This window comes from Schistocerca americana, chromosome 11 (assembly GCF_021461395.2).
Source record: "Schistocerca americana isolate TAMUIC-IGC-003095 chromosome 11, iqSchAmer2.1, whole genome shotgun sequence".
Lineage (NCBI taxonomy): Eukaryota > Metazoa > Arthropoda > Insecta > Orthoptera > Acrididae > Schistocerca > Schistocerca americana.
The window spans coordinates 203,803,205-203,824,194 of NC_060129.1; the positions used below are offsets into that span (position 1 = coordinate 203,803,205).

The 20,990-nt window shown below is 40.6% G+C and overlaps 1 protein-coding gene across 1 annotated transcript in view; it reads left to right on the plus strand.

Moving 5' to 3' along the window:
- Positions 1-20,990, plus strand: part of LOC124553562 (WAS/WASL-interacting protein family member 3-like) — an 86,606-nt gene that overhangs the window by 7,347 nt on the left and 58,269 nt on the right. The window contains exons 2-3 of the mRNA XM_047127408.1: positions 5,788-5,875; positions 18,604-18,897. Of these exons, the coding sequence (XP_046983364.1) occupies positions 5,788-5,875; positions 18,604-18,897 (382 nt within the window). The remainder of the gene's footprint in view (positions 1-5,787; positions 5,876-18,603; positions 18,898-20,990) is intronic.

Genomic DNA, 20,990 nt, shown 5'->3' on the forward strand with positions numbered 1-20,990 from the left:
AGGGAATCAGGTACCTCAGCATTTGGTTCTGATATTTCGTCTGCATGTCTTCTTTTGCTAGGTGGGCCACGTATTTCTTTTTCAGGATGTTCTATAATATGTTCTCTTTAATCTTCCATATCTCCTTCAAGAAAATTTTTTCTTCTTCTTCCAGTTAAAGATTATCTTCGTCATCACTACTGCAAGCCTCAAAAATCTGCATAACACTTTCATCAGTGATGAAAAATTCTCTTTTTCTGGAGCACATGACCTAAAAGCAGATTTGAAATTATACCAGCACAAATTTTTTCCACTTATTTAATAAAATGAAAGATAATATATTTTCAACCAAATTTTAAATACCATTCTGCTCTTTTTTTTATGTAATAGTAACGATTTCATGACATTCAAAAAACAAGTACACAAATTACCATTGTGGTACATTGGGACAACTATGTCCCAAAGAATGAAAATAATGATTTCCACTGATTAAATACAGTTATTTTCTAAATGAATGGTCTAAAGTAAAAGAGAAACTTACTTGAATATACTTTCAAGCTATGACAGTAAGGCAGAGAACACAATATGCACACAATAGTTGAATAAATTTGTGTGTCCGCACGAAGTGAGAACCACCAACAGACTACTATTGGTAGTTATAGTAATTGTTGCCACCAAAGATAATTGATATTAAAGAAAACAAATATCTCTGGTTCAAGTAGAGCATCTGCAGCACATCAACTGTGATTACAGTCCAATTACTAAGGTGATTTATATATGGGACAAATGTGTCCCGTGCACGTGAAAGGGTTAAAGCCTGCATCTTCCACAAAAATCAAATAAAAACTTTCAAATTTACATACAACAACAACAACAACAGTAGTTTGTCTCAGCATGTCAAAATTCTGTTTGCAGTTCTAATGAGGGAAAGAGTTAAGTTAGTTTTTCTGAAACAGGTTAAATTTTCCCGTTGATAAGCAGCTTCAGACTTATCACACCATATCCCAAAAACAAATGCTCTATGAGCAATACTTTTTTTCTTCATCGATCACTAAAATATCAAATATCTTGCTTGAGGCAACAGATTTTTCAAAACTTTTGTACTGTGTTGCATTTGTTTCTAAAAATGGTGGTTTTTCACAATTGTTTCAGTATTTGACTTGTAACAAGTATGAAGTTTGAAGTCTCTATCTTCTACGAAAATAATGTGTAGATTCTGAAGTTTGGGATTAGTATAGATCCCAGTGGTGTCTCTAAGCAAATCGGAAATTCATTAGGGATGGTGTTTCAGTGGTTGCTGGAATAGAACATTGGCATCCAGGAAAGCTTCCTTCTATCATTGCGTATTTGTGAAACTATTGCACACACGAAATAACATCCTGGTGTCCACACGAAATGAAATATTTAAAATGCAGACTCTTACCTTAAGGAGATGGTGGGAGGTGGCTGAATAGTATTCCCTAGTCTGACAACAGCAAAGAGAAACTGATCAAAATGGTCACAAACACAAGAATTAATAGAAGTAAGATGTTCATTAAAATACTTGTCATACTGCGGGAAGACAACATTGAATTCAGTGAGTGGAAGAGTCGGTGTCTCTGCTGGTATTGACAGATACTATAAAGCCTTCAGTGCACTGTTGTGACACTCCTCCATTGTTCGATGCTTTTACACGACCCACTACCTGTTGCCAGTCTTCTAGTGGCACTGCCTCCTTCAAAAGCTGTTCCACCTCAGTCAACGTAATTTTTTTTTATTTTCTCCGGCAATATGACATAGAACCTGCACCCAAATAGGTTGTGTTGCATCGAAATGGCAATGCTAGGAGGCATACGAGCACTTAATGCCCATACTATTTTGCTGTTTCATCCACAATGTAAAGTGTGTTCTTTGGCATGCGTTGTGACTCAAGTTTTAATAACTCTGCCTTTGTCAATGTACTGTCAAACAGTGTTCCATTTTCTAGGCAGTAAACAATGTCTCATTCATGGTTGCCATTCTGGCCACCTTGTCTTGTCTAACAGACTGATACGGAGTATTATCCGTGACTGTAATAGAGTTTTCAGTAATTTTTTGAAGCACAGCTCTTACAGCCATTTCACAGAAGCATTTTTGGTTCATGTCTTCATGGTAGTCAGAGGTCTGGTACAAAAGTGAATAACACCAGACAGTTAGAAACGAAACAGTTTCAATTTCTAGCATGTTGTCATCATCATTTATTGCATTAATGGACGTTTGAGACCTACAGCAGAACAATAGGAAAAACAAACATTACAAACACAAAAAAATCATAAAAGGGATGTCTGTCAATCACAAGAAAGGACATATTTGCTGCAGATGGCACTCCATCTGCTCCTGTCTCTAGCGTCATCCTCCACGGCTGCCGGTTCCACCTCTTGAGGATCGTCGTCATTCGATCCTTCCGTCGTGTTCTTGGGCGTCCTCTCAGGTATTTTCCTGTGCGTTGAGAGTGGAGGACCCCCGGGAAGAGATCCGTCTGCTCGCAAGATGTGGCCAAACCATTGTAGTCACCTCTGTCCCAATATTTGTCCAATGTGTGGCTTTCCACACCTCTGGTACAGGTCCTTTCTTTCTTTCTTCCTTTCTTTCTTCCTTTCTTTCTTCCTTCCTTTCTTTCTTACTTTCCCATTTACCTTCCATATTATTCTAGACAGGTCCATAGATCTCCTGAAGTACCTTTCTTTCAAACGCACATATTGAATCTTCTGTCATTGCTGATGTCGCCCAAGTTTCACTACTGTGTAAAAGTACTGGCCTCGGCAGTGTTGTGTACAGATAAAATTAGTTCCTCTGAGATATCAGGCGAGATTTAAAAAGATTGTTCAGACTAAAGAACACGCGATTAGCACTTGTTATGTGTAGATGTTCTTCTTTCGTGACTTAACTTTTGTCGGTTAATATTGAGCCCAGGTACTTGAACTCTTCAACTCATTCAAAGGTATGCCTGTCTACGACAGTGGAAGGAGGTGGAACTTGACAGTGTGATAATCAAAGATATTTAGTTGTGTCTTTGTTCACCTCCAGCCCAATTTCCTTTGCATTTTGAAGGAATTGGAAAGTATCGGCACGCTTTTCTTCTAGAGTGTTGCCGAGGATCACAAAATCGCCAGCAAATGCCAGAATTGTCTGTTCCCACCACCATTTCTCTGGGTCGGCAAGTGTCACAGCTTACTTTTTCCGAGGCCAAGTTGAATAATATTGGCGCCAATGGATCTCTTTGTCTCAATCCATTTTGGATAGTGAAAGGTGGTGATAGTTGGTTGCCAAACTGTACTTCAGAAATTGACTGGGAGCAGCAAGCTGCAACTAGACGGACGTATTTCGACGAGATGCAGAGTTCCTCTAACGTTTCCCATAGTGTGACGCGGCCAGTGCTGTCACGAGCTTGCCAAAAGTCGATGAAGATGAATTGTAGTTCCCGAATGAATTCGCAGAATTTTTCTATGATCGGCCTCAAAGTAAATATGTGGGCAATGGTAGACCATCCTCGGACGTTAGAACCACAGTACGTAGTCAGTAGGCACCTCTGGCAAATGTTAAGGCCTGGAAAATCGAGCTTGACGACTTTGCTTCTTCTGCTGCTTTAAACAGTCTTTTACGGTGTTCCCGATTCTTCTTTCTCGTGAGTCTGTCCGTGTTAAACCTCGCTTCACACTAGGCTACCCTTGCTTCTTCTGTAAGTGAGTTTTTCTAACCAGTGCATCCTGTTCACTGATCTTATCCCGGCAGATTCTAGACATTCTCCATCGAACCGAGGTTTACTTTTGCGTTTTGGATGGCAAGCAAGTTCTCTTCTTGCACTCTGTAACACTGCATTCCTCAACACCAACCGTGTGTCTTCATGTTGGTATGGTTCTCTGATATTGTGAGATTTTCTGCAATCAGTTGTCAACAAATAGGCTCAAGTAAATGACAGCATCTGTTGGATGATTTTAAATGCTAAACTATATTAAGATCTGCCTAGTGAGCTGTCGTGCTCCTTCAGAAGATGCTGATGAGGAAACAAAGAATGATTTCTGCGTTGAACCAGAGAATGTAGTTGACAGACTACCGAGACATTCAGTTCACTTGATAATGGGACACTTCAATGCCCAACTGGTAAGAGAAGTCCTTACAGTATCCACAAAACAAGGAATGAGAACGGTATCAAACTAATAAACTTTTCCGAGACAAGGAGAATGACGATTAGAAGCACATCCTTTCCCCACATAGTAATACATAAAGTTACCTGGACATCCCCAGGTGGAAGTACGACGAATCAGATCGACCGTGTTCTCGTTGACGGAGGACACCGTGGTAGTGTCGAACACGTGTGATCCTTCTGCTGGGCAGATACGAATTCCGATCATTTCTCAGTGGTAGTCCAACTACACTCCTGGAAATGGAAAAAAGAACACATTGACACCGGTGTGTCAGACCCACCATAATTGCTCCGGACACTGCGAGAGGGCTGTACAAGCAATGATCACACGCATGGCACAGCGGACACACCAGGAACCGACGTGTTGGCCGTCGAATGACGCTAGCTGCTCAGCATTTGTGCACCGCCGCCGTCAGTGTCAGCCAGTTTGCCGTGGCATACGGAGCTCCATCGCAGTCTTTAACACTGGTAGCATGCCGCGACAGCGTGGACGTGAACCGTATGTGCAGTTGACGGACTTTGAGCGAGGGCGTATAGTGGGCATGCGGGAGGCCGGGTGGACGTACCGCCGAATTGCTCAACACGTGGGGCGTGAGGTCTCCACAGTACATCGATGTTGTCGCCAGTGGTCGGCGGAAGGTGCACGTGCCCGTCGACCTGGGACCGGACCGCAGCGACGCACGGATGCACGCCAAGACCGAAGGATCCTACGCAGTGCCGTAGGGGACCGCACCGCCACTTCCCAGCAAATTAGGGACACTGTTGCTCCTGGGGTATCGGCGAGGACCATTCGCAACCGTCTCCATGAAGCTGGGCTACGGTCCCGCACACCGTTAGGCCGTCTTCCGCTCACGCCCCAACATCGTGCAGCCCGCCTCCAGTGGTGTCGCGACAGGCGTGAATGGAGGGACGAATGGAGACGTGTCGTCTTCAGCGATGAGAGTCGCTTCTGCCTTGGTGCCAATGATGGTCGTATGCGTGTTTGGCGCCGTGCAGGTGAGCGCCACAATCAGGACTGCATACGACCGAGGCACACAGGGCCAACACCCGGCATCATGGTGTGGGGAGCGACCTCCTACACTGGCCGTACACCACTGGTGATCGTCGAGGGGACACTGAATAGTGCACGGTACATCCAAACCGTCATCGAACCCATCGTTCTACCATTCCTAGACCGGCAAGGGAACTTGCTGTTCCAACAGGACAATGCACGTCCGCATGTATCCCGTGCCACCTGACGTGCTCTAGAAGGTGTAAGTCAACTACCCTGGCCAGCAAGATCTCCGGATCTGTCCCCCATTGAGCATGTTTGGGACTGGATGAAGCGTCGTCTCACGCGGTCTGCACGTCCAGCACGAACGCTGGTCCAACTGAGGCGCCAGGTGGAAATGGCATGGCAAGCCGTTCCACAGGACTACATCCAGCATCTCTACGGTCGTCTCCATGGGAGAATAGCAGCCTGCATTGCTGCGAAAGGTGGATATACACTCTACTAGTGCCGACATTGTGCATGCTCTGTTGCCTGTGTCTATGTGCCTGTGGTTCTGTCAGTGTGATCATGTGATGTATCTGACCCCAGGAATGTGTCAATAAAGTTTCCCCTTCCTGGGACAATGAATTCACGGTGTTCTTATTTCAATTTCCAGGAGTGTACATCTGAAGCTGTCTACCAAGTTGCGAAGAAATCCTGAAAAGATGGCTCCCTTCGACAATGCTAAATTGGAGGATGCAGAAGTGAGACGACGCTACCAGAATGACATGTTCTGCGTAGATGTTGTACAGTTGTGGGGATAGGACACGACCCTGCCTCACACTATTTGATACTCTGAAGGAATCGGATGTGCGAGCACTGGTCTTTTCAACTGCGAAGTAATTATTGTAGAGAGTTTTGATCAATGCTACAAAGTGGGGTGGGACACTGAACTCGGCAAGCACCTGCTACAGCTTTTCCCAGACAACACTGTCAACAGCTTTCCTATAGTCAAGAAAGCAGATGAAAACAGGAACACAGAACTCTCACAATTTTTCTGTTACTTGTCTCCTGTTGAAGATCTGTTCACGAGTTCCTTTCCCTTCAACAAAACCTGACTGATCTGTGGATATGTGAGGCCGAATGTACAGCTTCAAACTTTGGTTCAGGATGTGGAGCAAAATTTTACTTGCGTGAGACACGAGGGCAATAGTTCGGTATACACATATATCTGATGACAAATCGCACATAACGAAAAAGGTTTGAGATCTGTGACTCGCTTCTCGAGGTGCCTCTTCTCCCAGGTGTTTGCATTTTGGATGACCCGACTGATTCTTTCACGAATTTCTCTTACAGGTTCTTATCACTGATCGTTTGCTGATTTGTAGAGTGGCTGCAGTTTGCTCCACGACTTTATCCAAATAAGTGGACGTCCTCCTGCATCCCTCTCTCTCAAAATACTCCCTCGCGGAACACGCGAATACTCGAGACTGACTGCGTGTAATCGTGCCAAGTCCGACACGTTTTGAAAAGTGTCCTAGAAGCGTGCAGTCTCTGTCTGCCTTTCTTTAGACTACTTTCTGAAAGCAGGTTAATTTATTCAGGATGCCAATTCACTGTATTATTCCCCACTTTTTTGCCTACGAGGCCCTGTTTTTCGACATACCCTCTATTCAGTGTGCCAGCCTTACATGACCTTACTGGGAGGATCTGTATGCCTCCATTCCACTGGCAACATACAAGCCTACAACTTACTGTGTCAGTTTCCGTATTGCTTCCCATGTGTAACGTGCCGGGCTGAATCCTTGTATTAGTGCCACTTAAAGTTCACGTCACAACCGGATGTGGTGAAACATTTCATCACCCAGTAGATAGTGCGCAGTGTTTCTGACCTACCTTGCTTTGTTTATTCAATATTGTCTTCTCGGTAGCTGCGTCCATCTCACCTAAATCGCACTGCAATTAAGAAGCCAGGATCCTAGATTATGTTTTCCAAAATCAAAAGCCGAGACCGTATTCATCAGAATAATATTGTTATGTTTCAAAAATGTGTTTAGCGTTTTCATAAAGATATCTATAGTTTGTAAAAACTAAGTGTACACTGTCATTAAATGATGATGTATTTATTTTGTAACAACTAAGTACACACTGTCATTTACTCGTGGCATATTTCAAAATTATTAAATTTTCCTAACTGTGTAAGCATCTTTTGTTTATATTATGTTTCAAAAGTTTGTAATCATAAAAATTTAAGTTCATTTAAATTTATCTGTACTCCTAAAAGCAGAAACTGTTTTATTTATGTTTTATGACTAAGAAGTTTGTTGACACTTCTGGAATGAATATGGTTTAACTTTTGAGTTTTGTGTCAAAAACAGCACTTTAGTACACTCTACTTGTGAGCTTTTTCTCATACTGCTAATAAACTGCACAGTTAGTATTAGTTTCCCCATATGCACCTTCATAGAAAACTCCCTTCAATTCCAGAAGATGAAAAATTTAAATTTTTATTGTTGTAATAAATCAGCATGTTCAATACACCTTGTGCAATGGTAGTGTGAAGCATTTTCACTTTGTTATTTAAGAGCCAAAGAAAATACAATAAGCCTAAATCGTGGACAGCATGTATACAATGATTGGTTACATTGTTATTCATCAAACTTTTATTTAACATTGGCACTGTCCAAGCAGGACAGGTGTGTACTGAAATAGCAGTGACAAATGCTAGAAGAGTACAATATTAAAATACAAACTCCAAGAACGATATTTACGTAATACTGGAAAGACCGACATTACAAGCATGATCGAACAGTGCCAGTTCAGTGTCCAACGGACATGTGACGAAGCAATCTGGGCTCTTTTTACTTACTCTCTTGTTTTCCCATCTGCCTCCTTAAATTTATTTTTGACTAATTACTATTTTGATATATATATCAGAATAATCTTCGTTGATCCATTATGGATCGTGGGACAACAGCTGGCCACCAAGAGCTGTTGCAGGACAAAGTGATTCACAGATGCAGTTATACAGCTCCTTCCGTGTATAGCGATTTTACGACTACGACGAGTGGGGCCTGCAGATGGCATTAATATAATGCCGAAACTGGTAGCACATAAAAGTTCATAAAGTAAAATAAAATAAATTTCTACAATACATACAGCTGTCGGTAAATTATTGCATCAAGGAGTATATCAGAAGAATCTGCATTTTTGGAAAAGAGAAAGGTTGGCCTTCGGTCTGAAGAAATAGAGCACCAGATCTAATTTTGTGCTTAGTTTTGCATATGTTATCAATTCCCTAATTTATTTCGACCAGTCCTAGTTACTTTTGCTATCAAAGCCAGCCCTTATTTATTTCCAAAATAATTACCATGTTTGTCAAAAGTATTGTTCGTATAACTATATCTGTTAATTTCATTATTTAAACAACGAAGTAGTAGAAGAAACTGTTAAAAAGGAAATTTTGATATATTCAGTTAATTGAATGAGTTGTGTTTTCCTTGTAGTTTCTGTAACTAAACATCAAACAATGTGTAGTTGCAGCTCCTATTATTGTGAGGATATATTAAGGCCCAATTTTTGGTCCAGAGGCAGTTAGTCCACAGCTTTTTTTTTTATTATTTTTTTTACATAATGACCGAGTATTTTTAGGTGCTAATGTTAGAAATCGCATTTTTTTTGTCTACTTAGAGGTATTGTGCTGCCTCCATTACACAGAATGTCACTCATGTGCAAATTATCACTTTCACTGTTTTAGGGAACAAAACAATCTACAGAGATACTATGGTTCCACAGAGTTGTTAGTGTTTTTTGATTACATTACATAGCCTATAGAGAGTTGTCAGTTAAAAAACTTATTTTAGCTCTAATAACTACAGAATTATCTATTAAATTATTCTATATGTATGTGGAAATATATATTTATAAAAAATAGTTATCATATGAACAAGAAAGAGTGACTTTTCAGTTTCTCATTGAGAATTTTCCTCATTGCTTTCTGTGGTGTACAAAAATTTAAGCTGCTCATTAAATCCATTGTGTTTTTTTTGAAAGTTGTATAATATCATCAGATCTATGTTTTCAAATGGGTGTCCTGTGTTTTGTTGCTGATTCGTTATGTCTCTTAACAGTTGTGTTCAATGTATCTAATTCAAAAATTCCTGCCAGTTGTAGGTTTTACATGTGCTTTTTTATATTCCTGAGTCCAGAATTTATCACTTTTATTGTTTAAGATGCAAACTAATGTCTATTAGTGGAGAAAGCTACTTTAATTTTCTCTATAACGTTCATATTTGGCAGTGGAACCACTGGAACAAATCATAAAGGCAAACATAATTTTTAGAAAAATGTAAAGGGGAATGGCAGAGCTGACAGAACAATACGTAGCAAGCACAAACAGCAGCTGAAGTACACTACTATTTGGATTTGACATACGACAAACCACCCCTTTTTTCCGTCGTAACTGCTAATGCGATGTGCAGGCTAATCTGACAGGGTTGCTTATCTTTCGTTAATGCATACATCCTCACTGATGAGACGTGCAGGACGTAATGAACGAATAAGTTAGTTTTCTTGTGTTCTCTAAATCTCACCAAAACTTTTAGGAAAACTGGATGTGTGGATAACAACTTTTAGTGCTGCCCTACATGTCGGTGATGTGTGAACTTGCATTTCTGTACAAAAAAAAATCACTTTTTTGGTTGGTTGTCTGAATAAAGGTTACAGTGTATTCTTAACATGTCTCATGTTGGATTTCATGGGAATAAGTGATTCCATGCACTGTAACACTTGTAAGAATTCTCGAATTTATGTGCCTATAAACAAAATGGTATTTTATTGTAATTGTTTTCTGAATTCACTGTATTTCTATCTAAAATTTTAACCCCATGTTTTTTGATGGGTAATAAAATAGCAGTTGGCTGTCCAGTGTGACAAACAGGTTAGCTGTATGGGTGTACCAACAGCAGCAGTGGTAGTTGGACTGATGCTCGTACATTTGATAGTTATGTTGGAATGTGTGCTAAAATTACATTGACTCTACATGACCACCTGTAGCAGTGGAATTGGAATTAAGTAAATTGTGAGATGGCTTTAGTTCAGTGTACTGTTTGATTCTTGTATCATTAGTGTATATAAAGCATTGATATTGTACAACCATTTCGGCTAGTTCTAACAACTTTCGCTTTGTTTCCATTCCCATTTTTCCAACATCACCAACCATTTTTTAGCAGCTTCCCACAAGTTTTAACGTTGTTAACATTATTATTTCTTCGTCAGACAATTGTTAGCCTCATTTTCATAATCTGCCACCACATAACCACTCCTTTTAATACATTTACACGCAGTTTTTTCGAAATTTTCCCCGAATTTCTCCACCCTGTAACGTGTTTTGGAGGCAACACAACCACCTAACCTTTGTGCACATCATTGTTTACCAACCTAAGTTCACCACAGGGTCAGCTTTAACCAACACTTTTTCGACTTTTAACACCAGAACGCCCAGTTGCTTTCTAGTTCACCTTCATCTCTCCCCATATATTTTTATTTTTATTTTCATTTCAGCCTCATGTTACACTTTCCACCTTCTAAATACCATGTCACCTTCACAACATCCCCACAGCAAAGGTAAGTCTTTCCGCTCCCGGGATTGGAATGACTCCTTACCCTCTCCTTTAAAACCCACATCCTTTCGTCTTTCCCTCTCCTTCCCTCTTTCCTGATGAAGCAACCGTGGGTTGCGAAAGCTTGAATTTTGTGTCTATGTTTGTGTGTCTGTCGACCAGCCAGCGCTTTTGTTTGGTAAGTTACATCATCTTTGTTTTTAGTTATAATTTTCCCACTTGGAATGTCTCTCTCTCTCTCTCTCTCTCTCTCTCTCTCTCTAGGGAAATATACTATATATAGCACTGTTAGACAAAATCTAGAGCTGCAGTAAAAACTATTATGACTGATGCTGACCAGCTTTCTGTCCTGTGTCATATATGTCAGAAGTAAGTTTGGTGGAGAATGTTTGGAACAATATTTCCTGTCACACTAATGGCATGTCACATTCGTGTTTCCACATCTCGTAGAGTCTCTCAGTGGAGCTGACGAGAATATTGAGAACTCCAGTCGACTGCTCCGAGTGTTCACATAAGCTAATAAATGCAGATGTGCCTCGATGTAGAAAAGGAACGAGCGTGTGTGGACCGAAGCTCAAGCATTAAAAAGCTGCAGGAGCCAGTCACATAACTGACACTAAACAAGTGTGTGAATGGCTGGTCGCTCTGTTGTGCTCTGTAAGGTTTCAGTGTGAGCTAGTACTGCCGACCCAAAGCCCAGAACAAATGACGCTGTGACTTCTCTTTGAAGTCACTCCCTGCTCACCTAGTTTGTCGGTGAGAACTGGTACACATTCCACAGCATACGACCAGTAAGATTGTAGTTGGTCTTCAGAAAATAAAATGTTGGAGCAAATTAATCATTTTAAACATAAGGTGCTACATCACAGAGGAATACATCCACAATGTTAATGAAATATTAATTTCCATATGTGGAACAACTGTTAAAAAAATTTCAGAAGGAAGCTGGGAAACAGATGCAGCTGCAGATTTACAGAAGGAAACCACTGAATATAGTAAAGTATAGAAAAGGTCAGTAGATCGTCCTTCCTGTTCTAAACCTCAACTGTGGAGCCCCCTTCCCACGTACAAGTGATCTTTGTGTGTGATTTGAATGACATCCAAGGTGGACACCAGTCCACTTGTAAATAGTTCTCTCCCTAACTCCTGTTAAATAAACTTCCGTTTCCATTCCTGTTCAACACATTATTATGCTGGCAGTAGTTACCTGTATGATTCTGCTTGACTGGTTCCTATAATCCTACACATTCACATCAGTGTAGGCATTTATATCAGTACGTACAAATCCAAAATTCCGATCATAGTGATCTGTATGCTGGCAGTGACACACACACAGCAATGCTGTTACATTTTGTCCGTCACTTCTTGTCCCAATTGAAAACCGTGTTGATCTCAATGATTTCTACTCGTAACTGACACTTCTGTTTTATCCCTGTTGTTGGTGCAACTCTGCTCGTAGTATTGATTTAAACTTAATTGGTCAATGAAATGTATGTGTGTGTAATATCACCTAGCCTGTATTAGCAACAGTCCTATAAAGTAATTTTTATTTGCAGTATCAAAATTAAGTTACAAAACATAGTATAATGGTTACATTAAATGCTGTTAATACAGTTTACTGTTGAAAAAATGGTTAGACTTGTTCACAACCAAAAAGAGATAAATGACAAACACTGAATCGTTTTGTGAACAAATGATGGCTAACTGAAACCCTCAGCTGCTAACAGGTGTAGTTGATATACCTCGATGTGGACAGCTGAAAATGTGTGCCCCGACCGGGACGCAATTCCGGGATCTCCTGCTTACGTGGCAGACGCTCTATCTGTTTGAGCCACCGAGGACACACATGAGTAGCGCGACTGCAGAAGAAAGCTGGGAAACAGGTGCAGCTGCAGATTTACAGAAAGAAAGCAGGAGATCCCGGGTTCGAGTCCCGGTCGGGGCACATATTTTCAGCTGTCCACATCGAGGTATATCAACAACACCTGTCGGCAGCTGAGGGTTTCAGTTAGTCATCATTTATTACAGGGAAAAGGCTGCACGGTCATCTACAGTATCTGTTCTTTCGAGAACAGTTACTGTCTTCATATATATATAGTTTTATATAAAAACAAAGATGAGGTGACTTACCGAACGAAAGCGCTGGCAGGTCGATAGACACACAAACAAACGCAAACATACACACAAAATTCAAGCTTTCGCAACAAACTGTTGCCTCATCAGGAAAGAGGGAAGGAGAGGGGAAGGCGAAAGGAAGTGGGTCTTAAGGGAGAGGGTAAGGAGTCATTCCAATCCCGGGAGCGGAAAGACTTACCTTAGGGGGAAGAAAGGACAGGTATACACTCGCACACACGCACATATCCATCCACACATACAAACACAAGCAGACATGTATGTTTGTGTTTGTTTGTGTGTCTATCGACCTGCCAGCGCTTTCGTTCGGTAAGTCACCTCATCTTTGTTTTTATATATAATTTTTCCCACGTGGAATGTTTCCTTCTATTATATACATATAGTTTTGTGAACAGTCGGAATGACACAAAATAGGAAACTGCCAAAACACTGTAATTCATAACTTAATTGAAACTTCACCAGTGTTGAGCAATATTTTTCATTATTTAACAGAGGTGCTCATCAGATCCAACTACACCAATATTATTAGGCTGACCAGAGATCCTGCTGCCCCGAGAAAATCATTTAGGATACAATTGTCCTGGTTTTTAACCGACAAACAAAATGAGTGCAATAATTTATTTCTCACTTGAGCATTCGTGAAAACGAGTTTCCTAGTAGTAGAACATTATAGAAATGTATATTTTCACAATATATAGGCCTACCACATTCAACAAGTCTTATGCGTGAAGATAGAGTAAGAGATGCTCAAAACAAAAGTGGGTTCTACCTACCCTCATCTCTAACTTACTGATTGTCCACTTTATGATCTTCAAAAACAAGTAAAAGCAAACTCAAAGGAGATCACTTAAACTATTTGTTGTAATGGAACTGCAGCCATACGGAAGTTAATATTGAGTGAGGGATGCAGTGTGTGTTAGCAGTGCTTTTTGAATATCATTTAGCACATCCGCACGCTCACCTCGACCGTCCGCAGTCAAACGGTATGTTAAATTTTTGTAAGAAGTACATAAGGTAAACATAACTGTAGTAATGAAGTTATGTATAAACCCAAGTGTCCCGGATTGCTCTTACAAGGGAACCTGCCCATCGCACGCCCCTCAGATTTAGTTATAAGTTGGCACAGTGGATAGGCCTTGAAAAACTGAACAAAGATCAATCGAGAAAACAGGAAGAAGTTGTGTGGAACTATGAAAAAAAAAAAGCAAAATATACAAACTGAGTAGTCCATTTGGGAGATAGGTAACATCAAGGATAGTGTGAGCGCGGGAGCGCCGTGGACCCGTGGTTAGCGTGAGCAGCTGTGGAACGAGAGGTCCTTGGTTCAAGTCTTCCCTCGAGTGAAGAGTTTCATTTTTTTTATTTTCAGACAGTTATTATCTGTCCGTCTGTCCGATGCGAGGTAACTGCGCCGTAGTATGGGGACGCTACACCTAAAAAAACATCGAAACACACGTTTGTCGACTACAGCGCACTGAAGAGAGAGTATTCCTGCTAACGAGGCCCCCTGGCTGGCAGTTGACTGTTCGCTACTTTGGACGAGAGTGCATTAAATACGTGAGATGTATTCCGTGGGCAATATGAATCTAGCAAATATAGCTCGCGACTTCAATAACCAGGTCAATGAATATTTTCCGAACTGCAAGTTTGCGGTGTAGTCGCAAAACACAGACATTGAACTTATTACAGTGAACAGAGACGTCAAGGAACGAACGGACAGATCATAACTTTGCGAAAATAAAGAATGTAAACTTTTCACTCGAGGGAAGACTTGAACCAAGGACCTCTTGTTCCGCAGCTACTCACGCTAACCACGGGACCACGGCACTCCTGAGCTCACACTATCCTTGAAGTTGCCTATCTTGCACATGGACTACTAAGTTTGTATATTTTGCTAATTTTTTTTCATAGTTCCACCCAACTTCTTCCTGTTTTCTCGATTGATCTGCGTTCAGTTTTTCAGGGCCAATCCACTGTGCTAACTTATACCTAAATCTGAGGGGGGAGCGATGGGGAGGTTCCCTCGTTAGAAAACTGATTATCCTAAATATTACTGGAGATGGAAAATGCACTAACAGCACTGCAGCAATACCGAGCCTCGGCTACAGAAGCGAGGCACGAGTGGTGACGACACAGGCCGGGCAGTGCCGATCCACCCGTATGGCTGTCTAGGAATAAATAACCCAAATGAAGGAACACGTACACCGTGCGGGTAGACAGAGGCCCCAGCAAACGCTCAAAATTATAAATGCCCTGGGAGAAGTGTTGGGAGTCATACCACCCTGAGTGAGTGCAGTAGAAGACAATTTGCGTAATACATGAAACAAACTAGAGCAATCACCACGACCGATACGTCACCTGCCACTGCCGCCCGAGCACCACGCAGCGGCCACAGCTGACCTGCGGCATCGGTGGCTCCCCGCAGTCCAAACGCCGGCACTTGTCGTACAGGAAAATACCCCGTGTGTAAGTCTAGTACGTATGGCTGCTCTGATCTCTACTTGATGTGAGACAATAGACTAATCTGCATTGTGGGGTGGATGTGATCTTTTTTATATTCCAATTTTAACCATTGCAATTACACATGCAGTTCTTGACACAAGGAATAACTGTACATTCTTGAAATATTCGTAAATATAATAAAATGTCTGATGCAGCTTTCCACAATCTTTTGATTTTAAAGCTTTTATTGCATTTCTGTCTCCAGTAATATTGATGTACTTGAGCCCCAATAGTACCTCTGTTAAATAATGAGAAATGCAGAGAAAGTTCTATTCGACAATGGTCAAGTTGCAGTTTAAGGTATGAATTGCAGCACATTTCTGTAGTTATCAACTTTGTTACTTCACTTTTCACAACTCAGTTGTTTGTAATTTCTCTCTTTTTTGGCAATTGTGAACAAATCTAAACCTTTTTGCAGCTGTATATATTGTTTTAACAACATTTTATGTAACAGTTATACTATCTTTTTAAGTTAAATTTTTCATAATAGAACTGTTGTTGAATAACTTCTATTTGTGACCAATGTTGGCTAAGTGCTCAAACTACATACTCGTTCATTTTGTTGATCAACTACCTTTAAATGAATATTATGAGCAAAGTATCACTAACAGGTAAGAAACTGAAAATGTCTATTAGCCATGAATGGAAATCACTGAGACAGGATTGTCATTTCATGTCTCACATGAAAACTGACACACAGTAATGATGTTGCACTGTCATCATACAAATGACTAGGATGGGAATTTAGTATTTTTTTGTATGGATGTAAGTGTGCAAACTTGTTACTCTGATTATTAATGACTTTAGATGTTAAATTTTCAGAAATAGTTTATTATTTATTCCACAAGTCTATACAGAAGGTCCAGGTGAGAGATGAGGTAGGAGCTCTTGTGAACAAAGATTAGGCAACGAACGGAGAGACTCTGCAGTCTACAGGGTGGGCCTTAACACTGTAGCTGGAAGCTCTTCCAGGAGAGGTGAGTAACAGTGCTGACTGTGTAGTGAGCCCATCTGCAGCATTCAGCATTCCTTCTAAGCCCATAATGTTTTAACTGAAACCTTTATTCATTAATAAAATAAGTAGTTGATACAGTTTGTCTCTCACCAGCCACTTCAGGATTTACTAGACCCCTTCCTCTTAACAATCCATTTCCATTCAATTAACACAACACAAAGACTATTGCCCAGTTAATAACTCTTCATGACCTATCTCTATTGAGATGATGTTGTTGTTCTTGTTGTCTTCAGTCCTGAGACTGGTTTGATGCAGCTCTCCATGCTACTCTATCCTGTGCAAGCTTCTTCATCTCCCAGTACCTACTGCAACCTACATCCTTCTGAATCTGCTTAGGGTATTCATCTCTTGGTCTCCCTCTACGATTTTTACCCTCCATGCTGCCCTGCAATGCTAAGTTGGTGATCCCTTGATGCCTCAGAACATGTCCTACCAACCGATCCCTTCTTCTAGTCAAGTTGTGCCACAAACTTCTCTTCTCCCCAATCCTATTCAATACCTCCTCATTAGTTATGTGATCTACCCATCTAATCATCAGCATTCTTCTGTAGCACCACATTTTAAAAGCTTCTATTCTCTTCTTGACCAAATTATTTATCGTCATGTTTCACTTCCATACATGTCCACACTTCATACAAATACTTTCAGAAACTACTTCCTGACACTTAAATCAATACTCGATGTTAACAAATTTTTCTTCTTCAGAAACGTTTTCTTTATGATAGCCAGTCTACATTTTGTATCATCTTTACTTTGACCATCATCAGTTATTTTGCTCCCCAAATACCTAAACTCAATTACTACCTTAAGTGACTAATTTCTTAATCTTAATTCCCTCAGCATCACCAGATTTAATTCCACTAAATTCCATTATCTTCGTTTTGCTTTTGTTGATGTTCATCTTATATCCTCCTTTCAAGACACTGTCCATTCCATTCAACTGCTCTTCCAAGTCCTTTGCTGTCTCTGACAGAATTACAATGTCATCGGCGAACCTCAAAGTTTTCATTTCTTCTCCGTGGATTTCAATACGTACTCCGAATTTTTCTTTTGTTTCCTTTACTGCTTGCTCAATATACAGATTGAACAACATCAGGGAGAGGCTACAACCCTGTCTCACTCCCTTCCCAACCACTGCTTCCCTTTCATACCCCTCGACTCTTATGACTGCTATCTGCTTTCTGTACAAATTGTAAATAGCCTTTCGCTCCCTGTATTTTACCCCTGCCACCCTTAGAATTTGAAAGAGAGTATTCCAATCAGAAGCTTTTTCTAAGTCTACAAATGCTAGAAACGTAGGTTTGCCTTTCCTTAATTTTTCTCCTAAGACAAGTCGTAAGGTCAGTATTGCCTCACGTGTTCAACATTTCTACGGAATCCAAACTGATCTTCCCCGAGGTTGACTTTCACCAGCTTTTGCATTCGCCTGTAAAGTCCTTGAGGGAAAAAACTGTTTCCCCCCAAAAGACTCAATTGCACAGATTCTCCCATTAGGAAATGGACACACCTGCCCTGCCAGTCTGGCAAGTGAAGAAACCGCTACCCGGTGCCACCGTATTTCACATCTCGACGGCACGTCGTGCCCGCTGTATCTCTGCTTTGACAACTGCCAGCACTGGCTACAAATATGACACTGCAGTTCCTTTTCTAACCTGTACACCGCACTCTCAGCACCAGCCTCCTCCTCTTACACACGAAGCCGGCTTAACCCTCAAACCGATACATCGGTCTCTCGTACCCGTCACTCGTTGCGAACATCGACTGTCTTTGCTCTGCGAGAAGCGAAAATCTTTCAGTGTCTTCATTTTAATGTGTGCTATATGTAAACTAACATTCAACAGTAAGCTCGACTTCGTAATTTTAGTGATAAAGTATATTGCTCGGAAGGCAGTGTGAAATATTGTGCCTATTAACGTTTTACTTTCAGCTGTTTTCTTTTGGATTTTCTTATTTTATAGCATTGTATTATGTGCAAGAAACTTATTTTTGGCTAGAGCATGAAGTGGCTTTCTAAGACAAATTAGACTTCTTCAGTTTATCCAAATTTTGAAGCTCAGGTGCAAATCAGTTACTATATAGGTGAAGTGGAACACTGGAATGATGACATTTTTGACAATTCCGATTTTGTGGCGGTTGATGGTCGCCATGAAACACAGGGATACTAGCAAAGAAAACGGTTTATTGGTAAAAGGTGCTGTTGTGACCTGAAACTTCCTGACAGATTAACACAGGTTATCGGTCCAGTGCTAACTCAGGACCACTGTCAATATCAGAAACAAAACCACCATTATCAGCTGATTCAGCACAGCCGTCACCAGTGGCAGAAAAACCAGCGTCGACTGAAGCGAGACAGTCCTCATCAACAGCAACACTAGGCATAGTCACAACATTAGCTGACAATCCACCATCAGTCACGGCAGAACCACTGCCACCACCACCACCACCACCACCACCACCAACTGCAGATGAATCAGCATCATCACTAATCCCAGTAACAAGACCAAATACTAACAGGGTGAGTAAACGGAAAACAGTGCTTCCCTCCCACCTAAATGATTTTTTAGTGGTAGGTCGAAGGGGGAGGAAGATCTCGAGGTAAACAGACTCGGGCACAGATCAGACAATTTTAATGTCCTTCACTGGAATGTACAGTGTTTATCTAACAAGTTGGAAGTAGTGGAAGATGTCATAGAGACTTATCACTTAGAAGTAGTCTGCCTCGTAGAACACTGGTTAAAGTGGGATGAAATAGATCTATACTGCCCTGAGGGCTCCACCCTAGCTGACAAATATTGTAGAGCTAATAAAAATCATGGTGGGTGTGTTATATTTCTAAAAAAAGGGATTAAATATGAACCAATAACAAAAGTTAAAGCATTCTCTCTAGAAATGTTATGTGAAATTGCAGCTGTTAGGTTAACAGATTTAAATTTAATAGTTGTAGCTTTGAACTCAACTAAGACTGGAGGCAATTCAACAGATGATTTTGTTAACAAGTTAGTGTCTTTATGTGAGACAGTCTGTAAGTATAAGTGTAGGATACTAATCTGTGGAGATTTCAATTTGAATTTTCAGTTGTCCACTATCTATAACTCATATGTAAATAATTTATTAAATTCTTTTGGTCTTTATATTACAACCACTGAAATAACAAGGCCACATTGTACCTGTATTGACAATATAGTTGTATCAAATTAGTAAATGCATCTCAAGTCAGAGGTAATTAAGGTCAACTGATTGATTGATTGAAATCAATCGTTCGACCTTTGCCTTCTGTGGTAAAGGGCTGTACTGACTGAGCCAACTGACAACTCGTGACCTGTGCTCCTCACAGATTTACTTCCGCCAGCATCTCATCTCCTACCTTCCCAACTTCCGGCAGAGCCAGTTTGTCAGCTGGCTGGATTCAGGAGTACTACCCTTGCATTTGTCTCGAGAGAGCTTCTGTGAAGTTTGGAAGACAGGAGACGAGGTACTGGCAGACGTAAAGGCAAAGGTCTCTAGTTCGAGTCTCGGTCTGGCACACACTTAATCTGACATGAAGTTTCTCCACTGCAGAGAGTGATAATTTCATTCTGATAGGACCAGTTCCACAGATAATTACTCTTAGCAGGGACAGTCTTTCGTAGCAAAAATAATTTGAAGTGAAAACATTCAGAACTGTTTTGTAAGAGCAAGAAAAAACACAACACAACACAACACAACACAACATTTTCAAAGGAGGAATGCTTGGACTACAAGGAAAAGTTGAATTTTGGTACAGATGCCATCCAAATCTCAAACATAGAGGAATCATCCAAAGACACGTATGTAAACCAACTGACAGAATGGAAAAGAGTAAGTGTATGAGGTACTGTGCATAATAGGAAAGGAAATTGGCATATAAATGCACCAACCGAGGTCAGACAATTTGTCTGGAATGTAGTAAAAAGATGGGTGTCCACTGTGCAAAAGTTGTGCCAATTAAAACCTTCAGATAATTTGATTTTACTTACACTTACACTTTCTGCATTCTTTCATTTAATTCTACATCTACTTATATACTTGGCAAACCACCATGAGGTGCATTGCAGAGGGTACATCCAAACCTACCAGTTATTGGGTTTCTTCACTCTATTGATGCATGGAGTGCAGGAAGAATGATTCAGTGTCTTTGTGCACACAGTAATTTTTCTGATCTTATTTTCATGATCCATGTGTGAGTGATACATAGTGGATTGCAGTATATTAAGTCATTTCAAGACTAGTACTAAGTGAATACACTCACAGTGATTCATATACATGTTGATTAATGTGAACAACGAAGTCTTTATACAGGGTTGCCACAACTTTCGCGAAATGAAATTCCCTGATTTCTAGAGAAGTTGTTGTATTTTTCCCTGACATATTCTAAGATCTCAAGGGTAACTAAAGACATAAGTTGAGAAAAAAGTAAGCACTTCTGTATTTCTCTCCTGTCTGAGCAAAAATCTTAAGTACTAACATCAACATCTTTTGTAATGAACTGTTTTTAGATGGAGAAAGCAACCCAAATGGAATGTGTGTTTCATTAAGACCATTTATTTTATTTCAATATAACATTTGGCAACAAAAATACACATTTCCTTG